The 12,371-nt window shown below is 40.8% G+C and overlaps 1 protein-coding gene across 2 annotated transcripts in view; it reads right to left on the bottom strand.

Annotated features, from left to right (window-relative positions):
* Window positions 1-12,371, bottom strand: part of FOXN1 (forkhead box N1) — a 63,285-nt gene that overhangs the window by 24,753 nt on the left and 26,161 nt on the right. For both annotated transcript variants that reach the window (XM_063449958.1, XM_063449959.1), the window contains exon 4: window positions 4,927-5,382. In XM_063449958.1, coding sequence (XP_063306028.1) covers window positions 4,927-5,382 — 456 coding nt within the window. The remainder of the gene's footprint in view (window positions 1-4,926; window positions 5,383-12,371) is intronic.

Below are 12,371 nucleotides of genomic sequence, written 5' to 3'. Positions count from 1 at the left end.
GGTAGCCTTATGCCTATCCCACGCATGCTTATACTCCTTTACTGTGTTAACCTCTACCACTTCAGTACAAGTTCAAGTTATAAACACTGCTATCCATATATGAATTGTGGGATGTGCTATACAGAGAAAGACCTGATCAGGCATGTTAGCAGAAAGATAATTAATTAATGTTAGAAATGAAGACATAACAAAAGTTACGTAGGTATCATTAGCATTAAACTTTAAAAACTAAACTATCTCATAAAGAAATTGTCTGACATGGGATCCTAAGAATCACACAGACGAATAACTCACTAAACACGGTGACCCATGCTGGCTTCTGCATTACATGTATATGCTCCAGGCCTTTACGCCTTACAAGCTACCTCAACTCTTAACCAGTTTTATAGGACCAGAGGGGGGTAACAACTGCACATGATTAAGTTTGTCAAAAGGGGGAGGGGAGCTGACTAGCAGGATGCAGATTGAATTCAGGCTTGTGACGTGAGGTAGCTGAAGGGACTTGGTGGAATGCTCGCTACACTATGGTACTTTAAGTTACGCTCCCAATGCTGTACTATGGATCTCTATAGGCCGATCTACCATCGCCTGACTTATTGAAGACTCTGGGTCTTGGGGAGAGTTCCTAGTGTACTGTATACAACTGTACTTGATTCTACCCGACAAGCATTGGTCAGGAGAAGCTATAATGACAGCTATTTATTTGCAAGTCACTGTTAAGACCTAGCCATGTTTAGATCTCATCATGCCCCTCTTTGTAATATGTTTTCACATTTGCAACCTAGATATTTGGCCCTGACACAAGCAATGAGCTGTTCCTCATCCTATAAAAGATGAGATGGTAAAACCAATTAGGTTTCACAAAGTGGAAACTGTGGGAAATGGACAACAAGAGGTCAACATATCCATAATTGAAACATTATCCAGTTCTGTTGTTTTGATATAACATTTACAATGCCATAGTCAATTCCCTATTGCATTGAATAAACTCCATTATAATTCTGATTGAATTTAAATAGAACATTGACTATCCCTTTTAAAAGTATAAAACATTACATAGAAGGTGAATATATTGAACTTTTTATCATACTGTCTCATAGCAGTATTAAGATTGTGTTCTAAAGAAAATGAGGATGGCAAGAACTACCACATCTAAAAGAAAATCAACTCATCTTTACCCATTTCCACACAGACTGTCTCAAGCTAGGAGAAGTACTCTACGGCAACTTGCCAATTCTCCCAGCCAAAGCCCTTTAATTTCCCCCCGAATTACAGTTTCACTGGGCTCACATTGTAGTTGTGTATAAAGCAAATTCCAGCCTGCAGTGCAGCAACCACTGTGCACACGTTGAGGGCCACTGGTGAATACTCCGCCAGCCTCTGCATAGGTGTTATTGTTGACCCTCTCCAAAGCCTCTTCCACTATGTCATAGGACAGGATAGTAATAACTGGGCAAAAAAAATCTAATCTTTAACACATCTCATTTCATCCCTGCAGTTGCCTAATAACCTCCCTTCATTGTAGTATCTTCTGGGCTGTAAGCTTCTCAGCCCATCAGTATTTTGGCACCCTGCACCAGTATTAAGAAATCCAACAAATTTTCCATATGGGGACGGTTGATTAGTGGTTCTATTCAGGTGACTTCCAAGAGAGTGTCTTCAGTTTTAATTGTTTTCACCTTCTTCACCACAGGTTCAGTGAATCTCTCCAGGATGTTCCGGTGAACAAAGCAACAAGTCCAATTGCAGCACACCTGCCTCTGCATGAGGAAGTTTGCCACCTTAGCTCCATTCATAGCATTTGAAGTCACAGTTTGAGAAAATAATAAGCAAATACTTCTCACCAAGCTCCAGGTTTACAGGTTTGATACCTTTAGGTGGCATTTCCATGATCTTGTGGGGCCTGTAGGGACACATCTGGGTGTTTACAGAGGAACTCCATTGTGGTTGCTCCACCACGGACTACTTTAAAAGAGACCAGAAGGAGCACCAGCGACTGCAAGGATCATAGCCAGCATGACCACACTGACTGGAGTAAAAGGATATGGCTTGTACATTACCGCATACCAGGTTGGGGCCTGCTTTCCAACATGTGGGGTAATTCCAAGCGCCAATGCCTATGCAGACCCCTGAGGTTCCTGCATTGTGTATGCAAACAATCCTCCTGCAAGCTGCACATGTTGCCTTGTCATAGAACCTGCGAAACCTGCATCATACTCCAAGGTCAGCAATGAAATCTCTAGACCCACTCTACTTCCTCCTCCAGAGCAATCAATTTTGCAATAACACAGTCTGTTAATGGCTCATATGCTTGCTCTTTTCCGACTGAGTCAATAGGTTGCACTCATTGGCCCCACACAGTAACTGAGAGGCATGGAGGGTTGGCATGTTTTGGTACTGAGTGAACAGCCCATTGTGAGTCGGATGTTGGGGATCAGTAAATGTAAAACTTGTAGGAGGTTTATTCAGAGTTTGCGCTCCTGCAGCTTCCAGCGATTCTCAAATACTCTCTTTTTTGACAAACTGTTCAAGAAGAAAAAGGGGGTGCTACATTTAAATGCTGTATCATTTATTTCCTTGTCCTCTTAACCACTTGTTAGTTATAACTGTGAATGCTTTGGATTTTTCAAGTCACTGCGATTCCTTGGGGGAACTAAGTACGGAACTTGGTTCCACCAATGCTTTTCCCATTTCCACCACTGACAGCTACTACATACCTCTACTGGCACCTTTTACAGTATCCCACCAGCTTCCTCCTGCACAGACAACAGTATCACCTCCTGTGAAAGCTAACGACTTATAAGCTACAACCACTTGTCTAACAATGCAAACATAGGTGCTATTGACCAGTCAGCCATCAAGTACTCTAAAATGTTCCTTTGCATTATTTTCTGTTTTGTGCCAAGATACTATCTCTTGCCATTTAACTGGGTTCCTTTTATGTTCCAAAGACGTGAGAGGGTAGAGCAATGAAGTGGCACATCTTCAGTCCCAAATCAGAACTGCTAATCTTTTTTTCGCAACATTACACAGTGTTTGTACACAAATCCTCAGAAAAACAACAAAAAATGAGGTTTGTCAATTCCTTCCCAGTGTATTAATGTATGTTTTATAAGTTTACAACATCTTAGTGCTATGTTCACTTGATAAAATGCTGTGGTCTCTTTTACAACTATTTTCCTAAAACCATTGTTGACTATATCTCTCTTCTTGACATTACACTCATTTTGTGAGTATATCTCTAGTATCAAAGCAGAACATGAGAATGCACAAGAGCAATTATACATAGAGTCTACAAGAAGAGGGATAGGTCTACATGGGTATAAAACGCTGATGACACTAGCAGCGAAGACAGTCTGAATAATGAACTTTCAGCAGTTCTTCATTTATGGAGCCACCCTTATGGTTAAGATATTTATGTATATTTAAAAACTCCCTTTTTATATTTGAGAAGCTGCATATTCACTCCCCAATTACTGACACGATTGCAAAAACCTTTCCCTTCAAAACTCCATTTCCCTCTCTCTTGCTTTCTATTATATCAACACATGAGACATGTATGCATTTTGTTTGTTCTCCACTTGAATTACAAAGTTCTGAGATTCTAACCTTTCTCAGATGAAGGCAGGTCCTGGAAGTTTTACCAAAGTAAAAAAGTGATTCAGAAACTATCTTTTACATTTTACATATTTGATGGATTATTTACCTCCAGAAAATGACCAAGGACCCTTATTTTAAAAAGATTAGGCATAGATTAGGAAAGAAATGAGGAAAAGCTTTTATGTGAGTTTTTTATCCAGCCAGAAGAAACAAATTCATTCCCCTCCACCAACGCACACATGCATCATTGCAAGAGCCCTTCATACTTGCCCCAAAAGATGCTGAAACAGCGAAAACACCAGAATCCTTCTATTCACCAGCAGAGTCGATAGCCAGATGCAATAAGGCACTAAAGAGTTTTACATGGAGCAACACATTTTGGAGACCCACCTTGGAGAATAACAAATAAGGAACATTTCAGAAACACTTTGCATAATGGAATGTGTGGTATGTATGAGGCTTACAAATAGAATATCAAATGCACACGTCTAATTACAGATATTTCACTATTTTGACTTCTTAGCTGCGGTCCGTCAAGCACCAGTCACAGCCTCTCTGCCAGCCAAAAGCTCTTTGCTCTGAGCTAAAATGACATTGCAGTGCTTAGCTCATTGTCTTATAGAGATCAGCTGTCACTACCAGTCAATGAGTTAGTCATACACAGAAAGGTTTAGCCAAGGAGAGCTAACGGAAGCTCCATGCAGAAGCTTTTGGGTCTCCATAGAGGCAGTGACCGGTGCTTGGCAGACCCCATGTAAGAAGTCAAACCATAAGCAAACAGTTTGACTGCTTACATTGGAGGCACCAAGGCACAGTAATCACAACATGATGCTGTAGAGTTATGATGCTTGTAGCATTCCTTTAACCTCCCTGGCAGTCTGATTATGTCAGTATTCTTTAATGGTAAAGCGGTACATTGTTTTTATAATGTATTGAGGGTATATTTTTACATCAGGGGCTCGTAGGGACAAGGTAAGAGATACTACAGTGTAATCCCGAGCGTGGCTCAGGGCTACAGCTTTTGGTACTAAAGATTAACTCCGAGCCATGCTCGAGATTACCGCCAGGGAGGTTAATTGTAAATTTACAGGACTGTATGCAGGAGTTGGCAGTCAAACACTTCTATCTTGTCTGTTTAAACAAGCTTTATGTTCTCAACCTATTAACCACTGCACTGAATGAACAGAGAGGTATCACTGTTGTGTTTATTTGCCTTGTCTTGAAAAGAGAGGAATAATAGAGTTTAAGAAGGTACAGTACACATGACCATAGACCCTAATAAAGCACTACTTAAACAGTGTGTCTGTAACTTCACATTAAACTCACCATTATCTGCGACCCTTCATCTTGAGCTGAATTGTACTGCAGGGAATTGCACCATGTGGTCTCGGCTGAAATATCATGTGTGGCAAAAGTTTCTGTATCTTCAGGGACAGATGGTCCACAGACATCTTCAAAGACCTCTATCCCATCCATGTCTTTGAATGTTTTTTCTCCAAGGGACAGAGAATGTAGGGTGTCTGGAAAAACATCACTGAATTGCCTCTTGTATGGGTGGTACTGATTTCTACCTTTCATGTACTTGTTATAGCTCCGTTCTGTGGCATCGTCACAGCTGTACCTTCGGTACTCTTCATTGGGAGAAGTTTTAATTGGAAATCTCACATGGAGGTGGTCTGTGGGTGACGATGACGAGAGATTGGGGCTCATAGAGGAATCAGAGTTCTTTCTGTTAGCCTGTGTCTCAGAATCATGTGATTGGCCACCAAAGCCAACTGTATCCTGCGAATAGACAAATTACATTAATCAAAGCCAACAGGCAGTGCTAAAGATATTTTTTTGTAAAATGCCAACATATGAGTTAGTCCTGTACAATGGACTGGCTATTGGAGACCTTTGGCTACACTGATTCTCAGCCCTCTTGACCATCATCAATCCATCATCAATTCAGTACATGGCTTTAGCTTGGCAAGCAATCCTAAATTACAACAGAGATATTTCCAAAATATTAAAGATTTCCAGCTTGATTTTTCTCCAACTTTCTTTAATGAACTGAGACCGCGTCAGCTCTACTAGTGGTCATTTTTCTGTATACCTAAAGAAAACCTTTAAAGAAAACTTTTTCAGGTAATAAGACTGACAAACTTGAATTAGGTCAGTTGTGGACGCTGCAAGCTGAACCTGTATGAAACTCTTTAATACCACATCTAGTAATCTCCTTTAACATATAACAGGGTTAATCAGTAAAGTGAGAATCAAAGTGAATGTTAAATTCAAGGCTAGATTAGAATGGAGAATATAGTTGGCTTGCAGAATTACTAAGTAGAAGGCTTAGAAGCATAGCTTCAAGCCAAGCCTTCAAGCCCTCTGCGTATAAGAGTTGGCATGAGAATTGGGAATGTTACTTCCCGGCTCTCATACTGTAACATACTGAGACATCAACTTGTATGTGGATGTTCAGAAATAGAAACAGTGTTTTTCTCCTTCTATAATGCAGTGTGTGCCCTGGCTGTGCTGTGTGAACTGGATTCCTAGGTCAATGGCTAAATCTTTATTATTCATTTCAAACAAATGAAGAATCACATACAAAAAAATCCAACATAAATTATAGGTGATTTTCAATGTTCTACTCAATGGTTTAATTTCCATAAAATTCCCCAATTCCCCTTTAAGAAAATATAGTAATTGAAATTCAAGGCATACTGCCTTAAGAAAATATAGAAAATATAAAAACTGAGCATAATATACATTGCCAAGAGGTGAAACATGTGAGCAGGTGAAACATATCAACTTTCCTTTCTTTGGCGGATACTTTTTACATGAACTCACCTTTCTCAATCCTCTGATACATTTCACCTGTTTTATCCAATCATTTTACGACATCAAAGGGTGTGGGATTTTTTAATTATTATTTTTACTGCATTTAGCATTGTAGAGAAGTGAATTGCAAACCTTAGATCAAAATAGATCAAACTTTAGCTGATTTGGAGATTTTCTCCAATTACATAAAACACCTAAAATATGCAATTCACTTGTCAATTCAACACGGTTCCCAGTTAGTCAATCAATTATCGAGTCCAAACCTTATTTATAAAGCTTATTATAACACTGCATAAAACTTAGTTATGAGTAAAGTCATAACGCAAAACATATACATTTTCTTGAAAATATAGGACAAAAAGATGAATGAGCTCGCACAAAAATAGCAAAATACGGGGGGCGTGGCCTGACTGGGAAGCAGTGCAGTCGCATGAAACTAGAGCTCCCAGGCCTCAAGCAGATAACTTGCTAAAATCGGGGGCAAACTTAACTAAACCGGCTCCTCATTCACCGCTTCTTACTCTGCAGACACCGGCGAACAAGGGGATACCTTATATGCCAGGAAAACTCGCAGGAATGACCGAGCTGAGGACTGGGGCCTATACTAAGCAGGGCAACGGAGAGGCGGCCGCTCTCCCAGCCCATAATCGCACGCAGCACCCGCAGCAAACGACTAACCCCCCCCCCTACGGACCGGTGGGGGTTATCCCGGTCCCAAACGCCTTGACTGGCAAAACCCAGAATAAACTAGCAGCACCAAACTTGCAAGCAATCCATGATATTAAAATGGCGGACAAGCAACCTCGTGGACAAACGGGGCCTTCACTACGAAGCCCCAACACGCCTGACTCCCTTAATACCCGCCTAGACAAACTGTTTGACGCCTTCTGGGCTAAGATCGCGGCCCGACATAAGGCTGAGCGAACCCAGCTACTTGTGAGCGGCGATGCGGAGGGCCTACATGGCGGCACAGACCGGAGCGGGACCAGGCTGCCCTCGGGTGAAGCCGTGCAACCACAGCCCAAGACACTCCAAACCAGCCCATCTGGGCCTAGGGCCACCAGGGGATCAACCCCGGAGCATCGGCCACGCAGGCGGAGACCCGTACGCCGAAGGCGGCATACCTTCAACCCCAGGATCTCCAGACCTACCCCGAAAGGGAAGGACTCGGCCTTTGATAGCCCCCGAGTCCGCGGCCGCAAGGTGCCGGCTCTACAACGGGCCCGGAGCGGGAGGGCACCACTGACTAGCTCCCGACCGACCGCCAAACTCCATGCCACCCCACGCAAGCTTCAAAGGGCGCGGCAACACGCATCTGTGGTAAGAACCCTTCCAGCGCACAAAACACTGAGCCCAGCGAAGCCATCAGCAACACAGAGGGGAAAACTGACGGGATACAGACCCCAGCCCTACATCGAACTTTGCATGCCACGGAGAGCCGGATCCCTGATTACAGACCAGCACAACCTCCTACCTGGGACTTACACTGATATTAACTCACCCTCCTCAATCTGCGACTGGACACACCAGGGTAGGAGAGCAGAGCAGCGAGAACCAGGCAAAAGACAGCCGAGCGGCATTGGCTGACTGTGACTAACATTACCTCACAATACGTAAAGCAGAGCCCGTGTCTCCTTACTTTTTTCCTTTTTCTTTTATCACTTTTTTCTAATGCTGTTGTTATTTTAAGTTTAAATTTATATGTGTCAGAACAAGGGCCCATTCAACATGAGACCTAACCGGATTTAAGCAAGCTAGCAACATATAATGATAAATATAGTCAGCACAGAGCTAAATCAGCAGGTTCTAGTCTCTCCTATTATAATGGCATAGGCTCATTTACCCTAGACCGGCCTAAATTACCTGTCATAACCGACATTTACTTAACTTGCAAACTAATGTATCAGTAGTATATAATTCTCTTCTGGGTCTGCACCCTTAGTCTGTAACCTGTGAGTAAATCGTGTTAATCTTATTCCCTACCTATCGACGTAACATAAGATTGCAAACTGCATTAAAAGCATAATTGTACCTCCTCCTGTTACTCGAAGTTCAATGCCTAATTAACCTAGCATGAAACCATGTTAATGTGACGCAACTTATTGTTTTCCAGCGTGTTTATATAAAAAAAAAAAAAAAAAAATGAGGCTGATACTCCTACGAGAATTTGTAATTTGTCATGATGTTTCTCACCTGTATGACCCCTGCAAATCTCCCTCTCTTCATTCTGTACCACCATAACCACTTGCCTCAATAAAATAAAGATTGACAAAAAAAAATAGCAAAATACAAAAAAACAATATATACGAGTTACAACACTATAAAAATTTTTGTCCACAAGGAGATCCAGTAATAGGTAGTCGATTGGCGTGAGTAGCAAATGTATTGTTCTTTCATTATGATTGTCAGTCTCAATCATACTGTTTTCTATTCGTGAACATGGTATGTTCTTTGTCCATTGTTTCACTCACTGTGATAGACTTGTTAAAGCTTCAGTGATGGGAAAAATAATTCAGTGAGTTAGTAAGAATACTATTCCAATTAAAACTCCAGTTGATTTTACCCAAGGTATTTGTGTCCAGAGGAAAACAGAGTATCACAACACACTTTGTTTAATATGCTCTTGAAAATCTAGAATTTCACATGTAAAGTGTAAACACATTTTACAAGAAAAGAATGAGAACACCACAACACAGATAAGTCAAAAATGTTTTTTTTTTTCTTTAAATGAATGGTATAATAAGTGACATCTACGGTAATACTACATTTAAAGTTCACACAAATGGGGATAATATGACAACATAAGGGGTAGTTTGTATGGTGCAATTATGAGGCTGCAGATGAGGTAATGACAAAAAATGGAACAATTCATATGGGACACTATATAGCGGATAGTTTGATAACATGCTTTAATATGACTAGGGACAACATATAGAGCAAAACATATGGTAAAGGTGACACTATGGGGGCATTAAGGTGTCATATATTTAGTTCTAGGGCACTATAGCATGTGTGCTAAGATTATGTCAAATGTGAGAGATTGTACTGTAGCACACATTAGGAGTTCAGGAAAAATTGCAAAATGTTAAATATCAGCAAAAATGAACCAAAACAACTAAATCTATTTGAAGTAGTTTTGGTGCATATATGCAGTCCTTTTTCCTGTGTTTTCTTTCATTTGTAAAAGAACGCATCTCTGACTGTTATGAAAACAGCCACTAGAGCTTATCCAACAAATTGTAGGTCATTTTATGTCTTCGCCCCCAGCATTTTGGCACAAAACGCTGTAAATCTGTAAATGTATAGAAAAGCATTGGACTCAATATTTCTCTGTGGGAAGGAAAGCATTGGATTGGCGATGCTTGGTGATTACTGCTCATGCATCCAGTGGCGTAGCTTGGGGGAGGGGACACAGCGGTGGTTGCTCTGTGTTCAAAATTTTAGGGGCGCATAATGTAAAAAAAAGAAAAGGAAAGTAATAAATAATAGTGCACCCACGCCTCACGCAGTAAACCTCCCAATATTCAAATATTCTAAACAGGTTTATTAACTTGATAGGGTAAATAAACATTGCCATGTAACATTTAACAGTACTTTTCTTGCCAATTACAGCCATACTGTCCTCATGTAATCCTTAACGATGAATTACAAAATGTCTATAAATAGTGGGATTTCCGATTTAAAGATTCTGGCGGCCTATTAAAAGGTATCGTACTGGTACTCTGGTAAAAGGCCGCTAAGATAGCCATGCTCCTACTTCCCTACCTGCCTCGTCTCCATGATGTGTGTAACACTATTTGCGTTGCATCATTTTTAAACTCCACCACCAAATCAACAGACAAGCTGAAGCTTTATAAAATGGCACACGCTATGTATTCACATGACTCCCAAGACCAGCTGTCCCCTATCTTGGTGGGTCCGCTCAGGTTGTACAAGGACTTCTTGGCCAAGCTCAGAGATCGTCTAGAGGCATCTGGAGGTGAGCCGCTGATACCACCTTGCCTCCGTCTCCACTTAGGGTGCTCTTCACAGTCAAGCAAAGGCTTTCCACAAAGGGGCACCTGTCTGGAGTGAACCACAGATATATGGGTCTGGGAAGCAGCAGAATCGTCTGAGGTGAGTTTGACGCCTGTATAAACACCAATCATGCAGAAGAGGGCAATGGTGCAGCAGTTTGTGTGACATCTGTGCCTGGGACCCCTCCTATTACTTGAGCCACTTGTCCATGGGCTACTCATCAACTTGCAAGACTGTGCTGTGCCCTCACTGACTTGGTCTCAGTGAATGGGCCTAGTCCTTCAAACCCCCCTACTGTTGGGATATTTCAGTCACACTTCTACTACATGCTTATTATTTGATTCACCTGCATGTGTTTGGATTATTTTTATGTTGTCTTTCCTCTGACTACCTGAGCATACCATGCCTTTTGTCTTCATATGATTTGCTCTAAGCATGTGGTCTCTTCGTGTTAAACAAAACAAAAAATGAGCTATGATTTCTGTTGCTAATTTGCTACATATATGTTATATGCTCTTAGCACTACATTAATTGTATCGTGAGCAAACACCTCAATAAAAAAAAAATTGGATTACAAAAAAAAAAATTGGTTAACATAACTATTAGTGCCACAGACACACATCACAGAGACGAGGCAGGTAGAGAAGCTTTAAGGCTATCTTGGCACCCATTAATGGACTCTGGGAGTGACAATGGTCCACAGGTTAGGGGACGCAATACTTGCCTTGCCCCGGTCGCTGGCGAGGTCACTTGCATAATGTTGCAGTGCAAGGAGGGCTACAGAGTGGAGACTGTCATCATTGTATTAAAGATGGAATAGTTTTTGCGTTTTTTATTTTAAAAAGTGGTGGTCCTTTCTTCCACATCATGGGAACATGTTAAGGCTAAATATAAGTATATTTATTTTAAACTTTAGAGTGTTGTTTTTATTTATTTATTTAAATGTAATTCCTGCCCATGTTTTGTGCTATTGTACCAAATAACATGAGAAATACATTGACACAATACTTTCCAGAACACAAAGATATAAATTTAGATTCTGGCATTCAAGTCTTGCAAATGATTTGGTAGTGGAAGGGTAAAAGTAGTAAAATAACTCAATAAATCAATCATTGCAGTTTAACAGACAAAAACACATTATTACTGTGTCACTAGGGCCCTACTTATCGGTTTATCTAAAGCTATAAAGAGCAGATGCAAGTGTAATGCACAGGGGCATATTCACTAAATAGTCAATTGTAGGAAACTGAAAATCCAAATTGTAAAAAAAACTGACCAAAATAGCTGAATGAAATAAAACAATCTTCCAATTCTGCTTGGTTAGTTTGGTCTATCTATCACAATTCCATTTTCATTTTACCTCCGTTTAGTGAATAAACCCCAAGGTGTGAGCCAGGACACAAACATACGCAAGGACATATTTACTACTTTATTGTGTTAGAATCCTACCTTTTGAACTTCTTGCATTTCTGCTAATAAACTGCTTAGTTAGTGCTTCTCTTTTGTACCCCACAGCACTGCGCATTCCATAAATTCTAATTGGAATTGCCTTATCTTGTATCAAGTAATATACTAAGTGACAGTTTGATTATGATATCTTGGGGGTCATTAAAAGAGCACCATGGAAATATATAGCTTCTTGATCACAGTTCAGCTGCAAAGAGAAACCAAGTCCGTTCCTAGACAGCCGAGATGTGCCCCAGGCAGTGAATGTACTATAACCTCACACTGTGCATTCCTATCTCTAAGCAAAGTCCCCTTTGTAATTACTGGAGTCTAGTTTAAAAACATATACATTTTCTCTTTTTCCCCATTCTTATATCATTTTAACACTGGTCGAGTTAAGGTTCGCTCCTTGCGTGATGCCTCCTGACTTATTACTGGAGGTAGCGATCAAGCATGGAATGGAGACGATATTGTAAATTCTGGACAGG

This window comes from Pelobates fuscus, chromosome 1, assembly GCF_036172605.1.
Source record: "Pelobates fuscus isolate aPelFus1 chromosome 1, aPelFus1.pri, whole genome shotgun sequence".
Lineage (NCBI taxonomy): Eukaryota > Metazoa > Chordata > Amphibia > Anura > Pelobatidae > Pelobates > Pelobates fuscus.
The sequence above is the reverse complement of the archived record's forward strand: the minus strand, read 5'-3'. Positions and strand labels throughout refer to the sequence as shown.